The 18,696-nt window shown below is 34.2% G+C and overlaps 1 protein-coding gene across 50 annotated transcripts in view; it reads right to left on the bottom strand.

The window, feature by feature from the left end:
* Positions 1–18,696, bottom strand: part of HDAC9 (histone deacetylase 9) — a 709,012-nt gene that overhangs the window by 221,000 nt on the left and 469,316 nt on the right. Inside the window, exon 1 of one of the 50 annotated variants that reach the window (XM_031665994.1) lies at positions 12,041–14,911. The exons of the other annotated variants lie outside the window; for them this stretch is intronic. Coding sequence (XP_031521854.1) covers positions 12,041–12,086 — 46 coding nt within the window. The 5' untranslated portion in view covers positions 12,087–14,911. Of the gene's footprint in view, positions 1–12,040; positions 14,912–18,696 lie in introns of those variants that run through there. 50 annotated transcript variants of the gene reach the window in all.

The raw sequence follows: 18,696 nt of genomic DNA, 5'->3' as shown, positions 1-18,696 counted from the left end.
CCAATTTATGGGACTCCAAGGTAATAGAAGCTAAGAACTTACATTAGTTTGTAATCCATATTATTTTGTAATTTGAGATTAGAATTCAATTTATATAAAGGTACCTGAAAATGAAATCTTGACAAGATTTGAAATTTTAATGCTTTAAAATAGAAAATACAGGTAATAATTTAAAAGACTTACTTATTTAGCCAGATCCAACACTCTTCCTCTGGGATCTAAAGTAAATTGACTTTTAAAGGAACTATGAGGAAGATGGTGCAAACCGTCCCCTTTCCCATATTTTTTTCTACAACTTATATTTTCTTCTAGGTCACAGACAAATACTTGGAGTTATAAGGAAATCCTCTGCCTCAAATATAGGGTTTCAAAATGAGAGGGAAGTTTTCTAGTCATTTGAAATAGCTATTTGTCATATTTGAATATGACAAATAGTCATTTGTGAAAATGACATGTTTGTGAATATGACAAAATAGTCAAATTTCCAATTTGACTATTTCAAATAGCTATTTCAAATGACTAACAAAACTTTCCTCTCATTATGCAATCCTAATATTTGAGGCAAGGGATTCCCTTATAACTTCAGAACCTAGTATATTATGTAGCTTATACTATAAATTTAATAAATGTTAGTTGAATAAATGATTGTTCTTAGCAAATACCCTTCTCTAGCAACATTCTTTCTGAACAAATTACTCAGCAAATAAACTTTTTCAAAATGTTCCCACTCTTCTATCAGGAACTCTTGCTTACAAAAGCACAACACTATGTGCTATTTTGACAGAAAAAAAAAAAAAAAGTTTTATCAGTGCGTGCTTCCTGCCACCAAGAAAGAATTACCTTTAGCCAGCACAAAATAGTTGAATATTTTCTGAAAGCCTCAATGCTTAATATGTTTAAGACAACAACATACATGAAAATATGCAGGAAAAGTAGGAAAAACAAAGCTGAAATGCCATGTGTGATACCTCCCTTCTTCTCCTCTGCGATTCAGACCATGTCTTTGCCTTTTCTCTGCTCTAATCTTTTCAGTCCTGCAGAACAGGAATAGGGTTTCAACCAATGCTCTTATCTTTTCTCCAGAATTCAGATGTTTTCTAGTTCTGAGTAAATCTTTATTACCAAAAAAAAAAAAAAAAAGCTTAAAGCCCCACTGAAACTCCTAATATAGGACTGCACTGGCTTTTAGAAAAGAAAAACATTTCTTTAAATGGCTGGACATTTTCTTATTATCTTAAAAAAAATCTTACGAATAGTTCCAACATATAAAACCAACACGAGTGCAAATATTTTAGAAAAGAGGGAGAGGAAGAACCAACATTCTATCCTCTCACTTCCTCCCCTATTCCTTTCCCCCAGGGAATCCAGACTCCATGGAACTCAGTTTGAAAATCCGTGTTGTAAGGGCATTATTTGTTTATTTTGCCAAATTCAAATCACAGGCAAATTACATTACTGTTTTTTCAAAGAAAATGCCACTCTTGTTTATGAGAATTGAAATTATGGGAATTTTAAAATTTTGAATTAAAAATAATAAAGTTATACTCTGTACATACGATTTAGAAAAAAATTGAATGTTAAAACATTTTAAAAATTCATGTAATGTGCTCATATTTCAAGCCTTGCCAAGCTAAATGGATTGGCAGTTATATTTATGTTATTGCCACATGGTGGCACCACTTTTGCTCTTAAAGAGAAATACCCAGTAACCTTTGTCAGGAAGCACTTTGGATATGTGAGTTTTAAAATAGGTGAGTTTTCAGGTCCTAAGCATTATAGTAAAATGTGATGTCCCTATATGTACTGATTCCAAGTTTGGTTTTCCAAACATGGGTAAGCACAAAGAGTAACAGCATAATTTTGGCCAGTCTCCCAAGTTTCTCTTATTCTAATTTGAATTATGGAACCAACACTAATTACAGCACTTACTGTGTAACAAATATTGTTCTGAATGCTTTATAAAGTAAATATTTATTCAATTCTTCTTTATGAGGTTGCAATATCTAGTAACCTATGGAGCAGACGTGATTAGGATTCTTATTTACAAATGAGGAAAATGGAGGCCACAGAGGAACTTGGCCAAGGTCACACACCCACTAAGAGGTACAACAGGAATCAGAACACACACTGTCCAGCTCCAGCATCCATGATCTTAACCACTCCATTCCGATTCTATTTGACTTCTACAAAATAGGCTTTTCATTTTATTTCTACACATTTCACTCTGGAGTATACCTTGATACAGATGAAACTGAAAAATTTTTGTTAAAATAATATTACATATTTTTGTTTTTAAAGGTGAAGAAAAACATTTGTTCATAATTGTCAATATATTCCACAGAGACATGTGTAACTGAATATATTTCTTCATATTTTGACACATTTCTGTATTTTCAGGTGAGTCTAAAGCATCTTTCTTACACGTGTATTTCAGCACTCCTTTTAAGGAACAATTCTGTACTTAAGAATTCCAAATTTGATATTTCACCTTTTTCTTTTTGTGCAAAATTTTATTGAGTCTAGGCAATTAGCATTTTTTTTTTGGTTTTGTTTTTATTTTCCTTAAATTTATTATGGCTTTACTCTCCAATCTGTGAATCTAGTGATTCACAGGTAAAGACTACCTGGTAATGAAACCACCTTTGGTACTTGATTAACTAAATCCCATTGGGTTATATCAGACAGACAGAGAGACTAAATCATAATTAACTGTAAACAGTGTTAATGAGGTTTGGGTGTATTGTTCATAAATTTTGAGATTATTTTTTAATTGAAGAAAGTAGTAACAAAAAGGAAGAGGCAGCTGTTTTTTGATAGTATGAGAAAAGATTTGAAAAGACAGACTGTGATGGTCTATTTTTTTTAATTTCAGTTTTTTTTTTTTTTTTTTTTGGTTCCTTGTGCATCATAAAAGACAATTACTGGCCATTAAGGCACAACTAATTAGAGAAACAGAAGGTTCTACCACAAAGAAGAGCCTAAAGCTGTCAGAAAAATCCACTTTTTACATATACCTAAATAAATAAATATCTGTGCATTACTTGAAGACATTCATAATTTGGCATAAGAAAATGTAATAATTCTTCTCTGTGGCTTCTATTTAATTAGACTGTCATTAGAATTTCTATTTCTGGCAGAACTCATAGTATCTGTTTATAGAATTAGCCAATATTGAGAAAACCATCAGCATTACAGAATGCTTCTCAATACTCTAAGCACAGCTCTGAGATATCAGTCTGTAATTTGCGCCATACCTCTTTGTACAATCAAAGGTATAAGAAATTATTGAAAATATTTACAATGAAGGTAACCATGCAGAACAGGAGTTAGGAAACTGTGGCTCATGGGTCAAATCCAGCTTGCCTAATTTTTTAGGGCCTGCAACCTAAGAATGATTGTTACATTTTTAATGGTTGGGAAAAATTTTTTTTAAAGAAAAATATTTTGTGACATAAAAATACATGAAATTCAAATTTCAGTGTTTACAAATAAAATTTATTGGAACACAGCCACTATCATTCACTGACTTACTGTGTATAGCTGCTTTTGCACTACAAAGTCAGAATTGAATGCCACAGAGGTAGTACAGCCTGCAAAATCTCAAATATTTATTATCTCCCCTGACACAAAGTTTGCGAACTTCTGCTCCTGAGAATCAATCTATGTCCAAATTTTGTTTTATTTATTTTATTTTATCTTATCTTATTTTATTATTATTTTTTTTTGAGACAGAGTTTTGCTCTTGTTGCCCAGGCTAGAGTGCAATGGCATGATCTAGGCTTACTGCAACCTTCGCCTCCCGGGTTCAAGTGATTCTCCTGCCTCAGCCTCCCGAGTAGCTGGGATTACAGCTATGTACCACCATGCCCAGCTAATTTTGTATTTTTAGTAGAGACGAGGTTTCTCCATGTTGGTCAGGCTGGTCTCGAACTCCCAACCTCAGGTGATCCACCCACCTTGGCCTCCCAAGCTTCTGGGATTACAGGTGTGAGCCACTGTGCCTGGCCCAATTTTTATTCTCACATGGTGGGATGTCCCTGTGACAATCAAATTTCCAAGCTACCTCTCTGCTGTAATGGTTGAATGAATTAGGTTAAAAGTTATAGTGTATTTCATCTAAAATAAAACATAGTTAGGAAATAGAATATAATGACAGGAGAACACCATGTAAAAGAAGTTCTAAGTATTTTCACTAGACTGATATATTAATTTTAGACTTTGTTGATTGCTCTTCACAATATGCAGTCAACTGGAAAACAAAAATACAAATAAGAATGATGGTACTTTAAAATGAGCAACATATGATAAGCGCTAGCTATGACTTTTGGATGGACTTTCTCTTTGAATACAGTTTTATTATTATCCCCATTTCACAGATGAGAATAATGAGCACTAGACAGCTTACAGTTAACTTTGCCATTGTCACATATGCAATATTAGCTTTCAGTGTTTTTTTATCTTGCATATTTAATAATATGGTAAATACTAATTTAGAATGGTGCTAATGAAATACCCTGTATAACATTCCATACTAAAAGATTCAGGAGGGTTCTCCTAAGTTATCTCTTTTTCCATGAGACAGAGATAATACACCCTTCAATAAGCTACAAATAGAACAAATACTTGTTCAACTGAAATTTCATTTAATAAATTATAGCGAAAGGCACAAACTGTTCCAATCTGTGCAGCAGTTGCTACATAATTCCAAGCTTACAAATATATATATCTTATATGTATAAACTAACAAGGCACCAGTATATTTTATAGAAACCAACATTGGAATGGGTTTTGCAAAGGGATGGTTAGAAATTAAAGGATATTCTGTTCATTTGACATTTAAATGTTTGTTAATGTGTGGGTTGATATAGTTTATTCTGAATGTTTTAAAACCTTGAGGTTTTAAAGAAACATCTTATACACTTCAAAGCTGTAATAATAATACTATGAGTTTGGCTATCGCCCTAGTAATAGATCTGTAGTCAAACCACTACAGAAATTTTGTACTTCATATGAAATAGTTCTGGTAGTTAAGTATTGTTTAAAAACTATGGGAAAAATATTTACCCAAATGCTGTTCCAGATATTAATGCAAATTTAACTTTATACAACCCAAGATCACAGGAAATATATTGCTAATCATAGAGTTTGGCAAAGCCGTTCTGAATCAAATGGCTTCTGCTTATTTTCCACAAAATTTATAATATAACTTAGATCAGACCAGTAGAACATGCAGTAGCTCGAGAACACATTATACAAAATTTTAAGTTTAAGCTTTTAAAAAAATGCTTTAAATGAATTGCTTGGAATTTATAAATCTTGAAGCTAAAAAGGTAAGTATTATCATGGTTAAACAAAAGAAACAAGAGAACAATAAACAGTGCAATTTTTCTCTATCCTAAGGTAAATGCTCTTGTATAGGGGTTATTCAGGTTTCCACTCCTTGCCCAGTTAGCAGGGAGAAGTATAGCGATAGAACCCCATGCGATTCCTTAGTTCAACACAGAAATTCAACCCACCACGTTAGGCCTGTCTTGGTTAGATTTATGTAGGCGGTTCACTTGGGCTTATTCCCCTCAAGATAAATTTGGCATGCTGCAGGACATACTCAAAGCCAAGGTTCACAAACTACTGGGCATGTCTGGAGAGCAGGTGGGGCTGGCACTGCAGATGTCTATTTGCATAAATGACTAAGGCACCACCTAAGAAAAACTCATCTTTAGCAAAGAGGAAGCTAGGCCTTGCGACACACTTGACCTGATAACCTCAGGACCTGAGGGAAGGTTTGATTCTGAACATACGGTACATCCTTCCTCTGTCCTCTCTCACCTCCAGGTCCTAGAGTACAAACCTACTATACCCACTACACTGCTCTGAAAATGCTTTCACCAAACTTGTTGGTAACGAATCTTTGTCTTCTTGCTTGATTCTCACAAGCATGGGATACAGTTATTTTAAAGAACAAGTAATGAATAAATTAACATCTCTATCAGTCTACTCTCAATTGCTGGCTAATGCCCAATATCTTGTCAATGTAAAGAAACAGAATTTGGCAGAAAGAACAGTGTCACCAGTTCTACTCTTGATTAGTCCACGTCTATGGATCCTGGGTTTCTCATGTATAAAACAGATAAAACCAGGGAGCTAAAATAATGATTCCCAAGGCTTTCTCTACTGCCAAAGCAGTAAAAATTGTGTGTATGTGTGTGTGATTTCCTTTTTTAGTATTTATCAGAAAGTATATCTCATGCAAAAGGCAACTGCTGTTGGCCTTCATTGACTTCTTTGGGTAAATCAATAACCACCAGAACAGGTTCTGATGTAAAGAAAGGGAGAGGTACTAGGAAGCAAGCAGGATCCCTACCAGATAAAAAATGACAGAGAATTGAAAGCAGGATCTCTGAAGAAAGCTTTATCTAATTAAAAACTACCCTAGAACAGGCTTTGCCTGATATATAAAATTCAATTGTGGTCAAAATTGTTTTATTCCTTGATTGTGATATTTGGAAATCTCTCCTCAAACTTTCCATAATAAATAGCAAAATATTACTTTCCATTTTCTGTCTCAATGAAAACATCACTTTCTACAATAGTTGCTTCTTAAGGGGGTGGAATGCACAAAAATATCTACTTTTTGTAATGTTACTTAGGAAAATAAGAATAGACATTTTCCTCACCTAAAAGGTTTTTACTATACAGCAATACAATACCCAGTTTGAGAAAAATTAGAAATATTATTCTGATCCTATGAAATATGATGGTTATTCAACAGCTCCCACATTGCTTAATAAAGAAACAGAAAACTGCCCAGAAGTAGAAACCACTAAGCCAATTAAAGTTGCTAGGGTAAAACTGAAAAAAAAATTACCTAGATTATAAATATCTTAGAATACTTTTCTTTCTTTCTTTCTTTTTCTGGTTAACATAAAAAGATTTCATTACTTGCAAAGGCTTATATAAATAAAATTAAAGCAACATCACCAATTTGCTTTTATTATTTCAGTGCATTTAGATATTTCAAAATGCACCCTGTTTTATTATTATTTTTTTTGGCTGAAAGAATTTCTCACCTTTTTTTTTTTTCTACAGAAGTACCCTACACTGTCCAAAGCATGTAGTCCTGTTCAACAGCTAAAGAACTCTTCTCCTCCTCCCTCTCTAATTTGGCTTCAAGTCAAGGCTGTTTTTCTCATTCCAACTGTTTTGGACATATGCTGGCCCAACTAACAATGGTAAACACAGCAAGCTGTCTCTGATATGATGCTGATTAAGTAATCTTGTGAGCAAGAAGAGTTTGGATATTAAGATGCTAAGGAAAAAATTCCTCTCAGAAATTCTCTGCCCTTTGAAAAATATTTGGATTCTTGATTTTACATTATATGATAAACAAACCATAGGATACTTTAAAAAAAAATACATTTTTTTGGCTGGGCGCGGTGGCTCACACCTGTAATCCCAACACTTTGGGAGGCTGAGGCAGGCAGATCACCTGAGGTTGGGAGTTTGAGATCAGCCTGAATGACATGGAGAAACCCCGTCTCTACTAAAAGTACAAAATTAGCTGGGCATGGTGGTGCATGCCTGTAATCCCAGCTACTTGGAAGGCTGAGGCAGGAGAATCACTTGAACTCCGGAGGCAGAGATTGCAATGAGCCAAATCGTGCCACTGCACTCGAGCCTGGGCAACGAGAGCAAAACTCCGCCTCGAAAAAGTAATAATAAGTAAATAAATAAATAAAATACATTTATTCGATGCTGGCTTAGGCATTTGAAATATGAAAGAAAGAGCCTAAGATGTGGTCATTATATTCATGGATTTTATAGTTTAAAATAAGGGCAAGTAGAGGAAACAGTGGAAGCCCAAAGATGAGCTTAAAATAACATTCTAAAGATGTTGCTTCGTCTTGCAGGGAAAAAAAAAAAAAGGTATAAAATTGAAATTTTGAGGACTTTGAATAGTGTTTCAATAAAATCTAATGGTAAAATATTAATACAAAAGTAGTCTCTTGATGAAAAGGAATAGGTATAGAGGCCCAGTGACAATCATAAGCATGTGGTATAAGACAATTGGAAAAAATATAAACATTGTAGTGCATATAATTCCTATTTAGAATAAAAACATTAAAAATGGACATCTTCTATCCTGTTTTTGAATATTAGAATTGGGCACTTATTTTTCATTTAACTTAGACTGCTATATGCCAGCTTCCTCTCAGTATGCAAACAGAATAGACAAAACCAAATTGGAAAATAAAGCCAGGAATACAAACTGTCTTTTAAAAAATACTTGGAAGCTTAATAGAAATAAGCAAGCCCCCCAAAAAAGGGATTACCTCACACTTGAGAAAACTGTAATTTCTCATTTATTTATCAATAAAGCTCTTACTGGGTTGGTACTACCTGTAATTTGACAGACATAAAATCAGGACAGATTAATTAATTTATAACCATGGACATTTTTTTTTTTTCAATTGTATGGTTGCAACTGTACTCAGTTTTCTTGTTTCTAAACTATGCAGGCCCTGAACATAGGAAGATGAGAATAGTCATTGTTCTCAAAAAATTTATAATCTGGCCAGGTGCAGTGGCTCACGCCTGTAATTCCACCACTTTGGGAGGCCCAGGCGGGCGGATCATGAGGTCAGGAGTTCGAGACCATCCTGGCCAACATGGTGAAACCCTGTCTCTACTAAAAATACAATTAGCTGGGTGTGGTGGCGTGCACCCATAGTCCCAGCTACTTGGGTGGCTAAGGCCGGAGAATCGCTTGAACCTAGGACGGAGGGGATGCAGTGAGCCACGATTGTGGCATTGCACTCCAGCCTGGCGACACGGCAAGACTCCGTCTCAAAAAAAAAAAAAAAAGCAGCAAACCAACATGGCACATGTATACTTATGTAACAAACTTGCACGTTGTGCACATGTACCCTAGAACTTAAAGTATATAAAAAAAATTGTAATCTAAGTTCGTGGGGGGGTTGGGTGGTTCTGAGGGAATTGATGGCAAGAAAACATACCAAAGATACAGAGTATGATATGGGCAATACTGATGATTTGAACAGATAACTAGAGATGGTGACAGGTGCCATGTTTTGAGACTTTTCTCTATAAAGAATATTGTGCTAAGCACCTTAAATACATTGTGTAATCATAGAAACAGGAAAAATTAATTCTGCCTGTAGGGATTACATGAAAATTTTCTGAGTAAAAGATATTAGGGGATGGAGAGTGGGGAAATAACTAAAATAAACTAACAACAGCAACAAAAGAAGATAACAAAAACATAACCATTGAATAACTGAAGTTTTTATTTTTATTTTTGGGGCTTATATTTTTTATATTTCAAACGCTTAACACAGATAGGATGGAAAAAAAAGATGACTTTGAGAGACATTTCAAGGTATAATAGCAGGATTTGAAGATCAATTGTATAAAACAAGTAGAAATCCTTTTTTAAAAATCACTGATATATCGAGATTATAATAGTACTATTATGGCCATGTTGAACTTTTTGAAATTAATTTTAAAGTCAGCGGGCAACATCACTTGAGAGCAAAAATGGGAGCACATAAATGGAATAAACTTTTCTTAGTCATCACAAAAGTTTTCTGTCAAAATATATCATATTTACAAAATCTTAGAAAATTTGATCAGTAAGTACAACCAAAACAAATAACAAATCAATAAAACATGACCTACATCAAAAAGAACAAAATTGTTGAGCATAAATTTAACAAAAGTGCAAACCTTGTACATCGAAATTGCAAAACTGTATGGAAAGAAATTAAAGGAGATCTAAATGAACGAAAAACATTTCATTTTCATAGGTTAAAAATATTTAATATTACTGAGATAGCAATACTACCCAAATTGATCCACAAATTCCATGAAATCCCTACCAAAATTTCATCTTTTTTCCCCAGCAATTGACATACGAATCTTAAAGTTAATATGGAAATGGAAGAGACCCAGTATAGCTAAAACAACCTTAGAATGGAAGAACAATATAGAGGACTCATACTTTCCAATCTCAAAACTTATTACAAAGGTATAATAACAAACAAAGAAGTACTGGCATAAAGACAGATGTACAGATGAATGGTGTAGAATTTAGAATCCAGAAATAAAACATTATATTTATGGTTAATCAATTTTAGACAAAAATGTTAATGCAATGGGGCAAAATAATAGTTTTTCAACAAATGGTGCTGGGACAACTAATCACATACACACAGAAAACTTCAAAATGGATCATGTATTAAAATGTTAAGAGCGAAAACTACAAGAAAATACGTGAGTAAAACTTTGTGACTTTGGATTAAGCAATGGTTTATTAGGTAACAAATCAGAAGCAGAAGCAGTAAGAGAAAAACAGATAAACTGGACTACATCAAAATTAAAATTGTTGCTGAAAATAATACCATCAATCCACAGAATGGAAGAAAATAATTGCAAACCATATATCTTTAATATTCAGAGTGTATAAAATGAAATCTTACAACTCAATAATAAAAATACAAATGACCCAATTAAAAAATAAACAATGAACTTGAAAAGACATTTCTCCAGAGAAGATATACAAATAGCCAATAAGCACTTGAAAATCACTAAACATTTTTAGTGTTTAGGGCAATGCAAATCAAAACTAAAATAAGATACCACTTCACATGCACTAGAATGGCTATACTCAAAAAGATGTATTCTAACAAGTGTTGGCAAGTACTTACGAGTCAGCAAAACTCCACTCCTAGATAAATGCAAACAAAAAGATATCCACACAAAAACTTGTATATGAATGCTCACAGCAGTATTCTTCATGGCAGCCAAAAGGTGAAACAATCCAAATATACATCTGCTGATTCATTGATAAGTAAAATGTGGTATATTCAAACAATGGAGTATTATTCAGCAATAATAACCACAAGTGAAGTACTGAGTTACATGCTACAATATGGGTAAATCTTAAAAACACGCTGAGTAAAGGAAGGCAGTCACAAGTGACCACATATTGTATCATTTCACTTATATCAAATGTCCAAAATGGGCAAATTTATAGAGATAAAAAAATACATTAATTACAGCTGGTAGTATGGAAAGGAGAATGGGAATTGATGCTAATGGGTCTGGGGTTTCTTTTAAAAGGGTAAAAAGTATTCTATGTTAGATTGTGGTGATGGTTGCACAACCATGTGAATATACTAAAATATACTCAATTGTATATTTTAAATAGGTGAATTTCATGTTATCTCAATAAAGCAATTAAAATAATCTAATTAAATTGTTTAGATATACTGAGATCTAGGAATAATAAAAGGTTAATATACAGAACAAAATATTTCTTCATTCAGAAACAAAGACAATCTCTGGGGAATTGGCCTATTTCCTTTAGAAATTTTAAAGTATGCTCAGTAAAGTGGCCAATGCCATATTAGTGTGCTCACTCTAGCTGTTCAGGTTACATTTTAATTCAATACATACTATTACCAGCTTCTTTTGGAGAAGCATATGTGAAAGCATCAACTTAAAATGCCACCAAAAATAACTGACGCCTTTTAATCAAGACAATGGATCTTTCTATTTCTTCTATTCTAATCACTTGAAAGTGACAGAAAAATGATTTATTTTGTTTGTTTCTTTCTTTTTATCCTCTGACACTGAAGGTTTTCTGGTTTTCTGGGGCTGACTGAGACAGTATGTAAGAACATCAGTGGTATCCTTCAAAGGCGCCAGTGTCTTAATGAAATAATCATTTCCTAATGCCGGGAGGAGAGCACGGGATGAAGTGAGGTTCAAGCAAACTTCCAAATGTGTTATCTGACCTTCATGGCCTTCTGGCTTGGCCCCTTGCCTTTTCCTTAACATCTTCTTTCTCTTTACCAAGCTAATGCTCCCTCTCTGATTCCAGGGGAGCTAGTTCTATGGTCCCCACAATTGCCATGGCATCAAAATGCTTCACCTCTGTTCATGTCCCCTCTATCAAAACAGAACAGGCCTTTAATGAGGGGGCTTAATTTGTGCACTCACTCATTCAACAAATACATACTGTTTACTGGGTGCCAATCACCGTGTTGAGTCACAAAACAAGGCATTAAGTTGAAGAGAAAAACGCATATTCCACCACACTGTAGTGAAGAAGTGCTATGTAAGAGATGTGCACAGGGCACAACAGGCACACTTCACACAACAAGGTTTTGGAACCGAGTATATGCAGGAAACCAAGCAGTTGCCACAGAGGCATACAGAGGATGTTGGTGGCACAATGGTTAGTGTTGAGGGTGGGAAGGAAGTAGAAGCTAATATGACATCACAAAGAGGTTGGGACTTTAAGAAATTAATATGTATAGAGTGAATATTCTACAACAGAAACTACTATTTCCTTTAAATCGATTTTTCTCAGTTAATTCTCACAACTCCTAGAGGTCTTTAGCATTATGATTTCTAACTCACAGGTAGAATAGCAAGAGTGAGCCGGTTATGGCCCATGCTCAATATCTCTCTGCTGACAGGTAACATATACCTAACATTATGTCAGATCAGTCTGAGCCCAATTATTTTTTATATTCTCCACATGAATCTTGAGATCTCCAGAAATGTTTGAAATAAGAATCTTAAAAATAATAAAAAATTTGCCCCTTGGAAAGAGAAACGTGACTAAGATTTACAACAGAAGAAAGCATTGTCATTACATAGTCTTTTGCTTATCTTAGCTTTCATATCATGTCATGTATTATCTATTCAAGTGAATGAGTAAGCAATCAAAACAAATACAGGAGGACTTTAGGATTTGGGTCAGTTTGACTCCTATCTGGTATAAGACTTATTTTTAAGTGGTATAGCCAGCATTACTGCTTCTAACACACAAACATTTTTAAAAGACCTTAGAATGTAATATTTGAGTATAAAAAGTATCTCAGAGACCACAGAAAAGGTTGAAAAAGTTATATTCCCAAAGCTGGTTACTAAATAATTGTTTTCATTTGGCTGAGACCCCAGGAAAGTAGGTGTCAACTACTCCCACATTCCAGACCACCTATGCAGGTTGAAAAAGGAATAACTGAACACCAGTGTGGGGGTCTTAGCTCCTTAATACTCAAAGGTATAAAAGGGCTGCAGTAAAACTGGTCAGAGAGATGGAAAAAAGAGATGGGGAATGTCTTCAGAGAGAGTTGTCAGTATGCTCCACGTCCCTACCCCCTCCTCCTCAAGGATGGTTCAGGCTTGCTTGTCCCTCACCTTAACATTAGTGAGAAGGACTTTAGATAATTCATTTAGAGAGATTGATGTTTCCTGAAGTTTTGGAGATATGATCGATTCGTTTCTCACTCAAGCCTGAGAAATCCAAAGTACAAACATCAAGGATAAGAAGGTGATTGAACCCACTTGGGCAAAGCTGACCCACCTAATCAGCAGGATGAAGGTGTGTGTGTATGTATTGTGTGGGTCAGATCTGGGCCAGGAGAGAGGGAGAATAAGACTATTGACCTTTGCTGTCTTAGAATCTGCCCATGAAGGACACCTAGTTGGAATTCAGAAGGGAGATTGTGGAGGTGTACAGACTAATGTCCGAAGTGTGAAGAGTAAGTTGTAACTGGTCAGGCGGCGGATGCTTCTCTTAGTTCAGGGAACTGTAGATGAGTGAACCCTCAGTAAGCATCCACTAGAAAAAGAGGCAGCTTTAATCATTGGTCCAAGGCAGGGATGTCACCTCGCCCAACATGGAAGGCATTTCCCTACCTTACCTGTTCTCCTCACTTCCCAATGTCACCACTCTTAACAAGCTGGCGAAGCAGCTGTAGAACACAAAAGCTGGGGCAAACAGCAAAGCTGACCATGCCGTTCTTTTCTATTTCAGGTGTATCCATGCAGCTGGTTGAGCTAGTGAATCTGAGAAACTTTTACTGTGAAGAAAATGTCATCATTACATTGATAATTACTGAATCGAGACCATTTGAGGCTAAAGTGCTTTGATGACTTTTAATTATCTGAATGTGACCAGAAAAGTTTGTGCTCAAGTGGTGGTGAGTCAGACTTCTCTTTCAGTGCTAGTTCACATGGGTAGAAGAGAAAGCAATTAAAGTTGGTTTTCTGTTGGTATCCTCTAAAACCCATATATTCAATATAAACATTACAATAGAGGGACTAAATCTATGTATCATCTTGGCATTATCAGAACCAAGCATTAGTATGTTAAGCTAAGCACAACCTGAGTTTCCCCATCTGTAGAGTATGGTGGACACATTTAGTGAGCTAACCCTGAAATGCAGTCTTGAAATGAACCCTGCTGTATAGCTTTTAGATGACCTTGGCAGAACAAAGGCCTTGAGATATCATTTTTATTTCCTCTTATCCCTTATTTCTCTGTAGTTCCTTCACTTACCAATGGCCTGTGAAAGAAACACCAATAACCGGAAATACACTATATTTAGGAATAAATTGCTATGTTTATTTATTTTAGTAGCAGGAAAAATGAGTGTGTTTTCTGAGGATTCTAAGAATAAAGTATGTAAAACATGAGAAGACTAACCATTAATAATGATGGATTGGAGAAGATGACAGATTGCATAAAGTTCTAAATGGAAAAAAACTGTATCCTATAACTGGTTTATTAGCTCTGTCTTGTTTGGGGGCCCTTTTTAAAATGAAAATAAATGCTTTCTATATTTGGGGGCCAAAGGCTAACCAATATAAGAACATTCTTTAAACAGCTTTTAAAAATGTTTAAAGTCTTTATGCTTGTTTATTCTAGGTTTCATATATTGTTAAAGAACTTTTAAATGCTAGATTCTTTCAAGTTCAGCAGGTAGTAGGCTCACTTGTAAAAAGAAAAATATATGTTAGCACATGCTGAAATTCAATTAAATATTTATTAAGCCCTTAATATGCCAAAAGCCTTATACAAACCAACAATTTGTATATAAATAATATTTATCTTTTTTGTTTTAAATTATGAAAATAATTTATAATACTTAGTATCTTTATATTATAATTGTAATATTTTACAATATAAAAAATATTTTTAAACTATAAAAGTAATTTATAATATATAATTTGCAATGTTCATGGCAAAACATTTTAGCCATACAAGAGATAAAGTAATAGGTCAAAAATCCCCTTTTCTCACCCCTTATCTTCTACTACTATTCCTAGTAGAAATCCCTAGTAAAAGATTCTGTGTATTCTCCATAAAGTCTCTCTTTCATGAAATGTTATGTTTATATCTCTGTATATCATAAATGAAACAGATAACATAACTAAAATAAAGAACACACATAACAATCCCATTTTTATTTACATTTGTAATAAGGAAAATTTAGGGAGAGGTGACTTTAAAAGGATTAAGGTTAGATTAAAAAAAAAAAAAAAAAACTCATCATTGCTTTAAAGTTGTCAAAGCCCCAGGATAAAACAGCAAAAGTGTTTGCAGAATCTCCTTTGACCTACATCTGCTTTTTAAATTTTAAGTCAATATCACATGGAGAATAGATCTAGAATGTTGAAATAACAGAACTCCAAAATAACTTCTTCAGGCTTTAAAAATAATCACAATCATACAATTCCTACAGTAGCTGGGAATTTGAGCACAGAACCTTGTCTCCTAACTTATAGCTAAAATACAAATGAGATCATTTAAAAAATTCCTCTTGAATTTATTGAATTCCCTAATAAACTATCACCAGGTATTTTTCTCATTAAAAGATATTCAGAAGCCCTCTCAATAAATAGTAATAATAGGTTTCTGAACTTGCCATACAGGAAGCAAATAAAAAGACTGAATAAACCAATAAGAAATTAAACAGCACTCATTAGATTTACTTAATTACTCAAAAGAATTATTTACCCAACTTAAAAAAATGATTTACCACACATTACCCCCAAAACTATTCTAAACGATAGAGAATCTATTTAGTTTTCCAAAGAATTATGTATGCAGCATTACCAACAATTTAACAGACACATGAAAATGTGTGGGGAAACACTGAGAAACAGAAGTTTTATTGAGTTAAATATTAAGATAAGTGACAGTGATTTTTTAAATATTCAATTTACTTCCAGAGGAACATTTTTCCATATGTGGCATTTGGCTGCTGACTTCAACACTGGATTGAGACAGAAATTAGGGAACTTAATTAAAGAGCTAAGAGAACATGTGAAAATTCAATAGACATTATTTAGACAGTAAAGACGCTTTGAATTTTTGATCACATATGATATTACTATGGTAAGAGAATTTAACTTTCTTGCAATTTTTGCCCAAAAGGTGAGAGAAAAGTCAATTTTAGGTGTTGTTTCCTACTATATTTCTTATTTCTGAATCTTGGGCACTGAAGCCCTTGCTCAATGGATAATTATTGAATGAAGGAATGAATAAATGATTTAATAAAAAATAATTTTAAGGAACTCACCTTTATGCTGAATTTACACAAATCTTTGTAACTGTTTTTGTCTATAAGAAGTTTGTGAAATCTTACCCTATCTTTACAAAACACACAATATAAACCCCTCCCAACACATATTTCTAACACGAAGTGCTACCTGTATTTAAATACAGCAATGATTTGCAGCTATAACATTTTTGAACTGCCTCCAACAATAACCTAAAACTTTTGAAGCATGTACTTTTCTAACAGAATTTTTGATGATATATTTATTTTTCCAATGAAAAAGATATATTTACTGTAGAAAAATAATTCAAGAAAATAAAAAGAAAATCCCAAGATTTTACCATGCAGAAACAATCACTGTGAGATCTACTTTTGGAGTGTAGACCAACCTATGTAAAAAGGTTTTCATCTTGCTCTTTTCACTGAATACTACAATACAACTATTTTGCCATGTTATAAAAATTTCTCATATTGTCTTTGAATATAATGAAATAACTTAGAATATAGACCTACAATAATTAATTCAGCCACATGTTACTGATGAACATTTAAATTATTTTCAATTCCTTGTTTTTTAAAAATATCCTTTATTATTACACCTGTGTAATGGGTATTGTAGAAAATAGGAAATAAGAATAAAATACAGAAAATATCAACATTAATTCCTAATACCCAGATGTTAGCATTGTTAAGATCTAGTATATCCTCTTGGATCTTTTATGTATATACAGATCTGCATGTTTGTGCCTGTCTTCAAGTGTATACTAAAATGAGGAATTATATTCATATTGTATTGTAGCTATATTATTTTGGAGGGTCAACAATCTCCATCTATTTCAGAATAATTTCATCACACCTAAAAGCCAGATCATATTCACACACAATTCCCCACAATTGTCCCAAAATTATCCATTAGAATTGGATTATCAATAATTAACCAAGCTGCCATTCCCCCGACTTGTTGAAGACTTCAGAATTTTTGCTGTTAGTAACAGTTTTGAAATGGAGACTTTTGTGTATCAGGCTTTTTCTATAATTAGAATTGTTTCCTTAGGAGAGGTTCCCAGAAATGGAATTAATGAATCAAATACCATGAACTTGTAAATCTCTTGATTCCTACTGCCAAATGACTTTCCAAAAGCATTGTACCAAATCATATTTCCAACAGTGGGGCACAAGAATCTTTTTTAAATGAGCAAAGTTATATTAAAGGAGACTTTTGAACAGAATTTTAATTTGATGTCAAAAATAACGAAACTACATTTTATATGTTTTCATCAACTATACAACTACACAATTTTATATGTTTCTGCCAAGTTCAGGTCAGTTAATTGAATATGCACTTCACACATAGAATTTAACTAGGTAAGAAACATGTAGTATATAGTTCCTGCCTGCAATATACACATAGAAGCTATTGAGAAGATAGAAAGGATCATAACAAGATGATGTCAATAGAATGCTAGAAGACAGTGACAGAGATGCGCCCAGTGATTTGTAAGAACCAGGTTCAAAGTCATCCAACCCAGTGTAAGAAGAGAGAAAGTTCATGAGGGCTTCTTAGAAGGTATAACAATTTAGTTTATCTTGATGGTTAACTAGGAGTTATCCAGGGCAGAAAAAAAAGGAGGGAGACAGAAGAGGATAGTCACAGCAGAAGAATCAGCATGATCTTCAAGAGCGGCCGGGCGCGGTCGCTCACACCTGTAATCCCAGCACTTTAGGAGGCCGAGGCGGGCGGATCATGAGGTTAGGAGACAGAGACCATTCTGGCTAACATGGTGAAACCTCGTCTCTACTAAAAATACAAAAAATTAGCCCGGTGTGGTGGCGGGCGCCTGTAGTCCCAGCTACTCGGGAGGCTGAGGCAGGAGAATGGCGTAAACCCGGGAGGCGGAGCTTGCAGTGAGCCGAGATAGTGCCACTGCACTTCAGCCTGGGCAACAGAGCGAGACTCCGTCTCAAAAAACAAACAAACAAACAACAACAACAAAAAGAGTGATCTGTAATACAAGTTGGTGTACACAGGGGCAACTAACCAGCCTTTTTTCCTGTCTTTTCTTAGCTTTTATGGTATGCATCATTCCTTTAACATAGTTTTGACAATATAGACAATACAGCTCTATAATCACTTCTTATGCATATAGCATATATTTCAGATCTTCCAACTGTTCTAAGGAAGAAGGATTAGAATTAATATCTTCTCTAGAGGACATCTGATAAATAAATGGACATATTTTTACTGTCACAGTAACTAATGGTGCTACTAATAATTACTAGGCAGAAGCCAGAGAAACTTAACTTCCTACAATGTGTG

The sequence above is a fragment of the Papio anubis genome, chromosome 4, assembly GCF_008728515.1.
Source record: "Papio anubis isolate 15944 chromosome 4, Panubis1.0, whole genome shotgun sequence".
NCBI classification, from domain to species: domain Eukaryota; kingdom Metazoa; phylum Chordata; class Mammalia; order Primates; family Cercopithecidae; genus Papio; species Papio anubis.
Note: the sequence above shows the minus strand (reverse complement) of the source record. Positions and strands in the feature narration are given on the sequence as shown.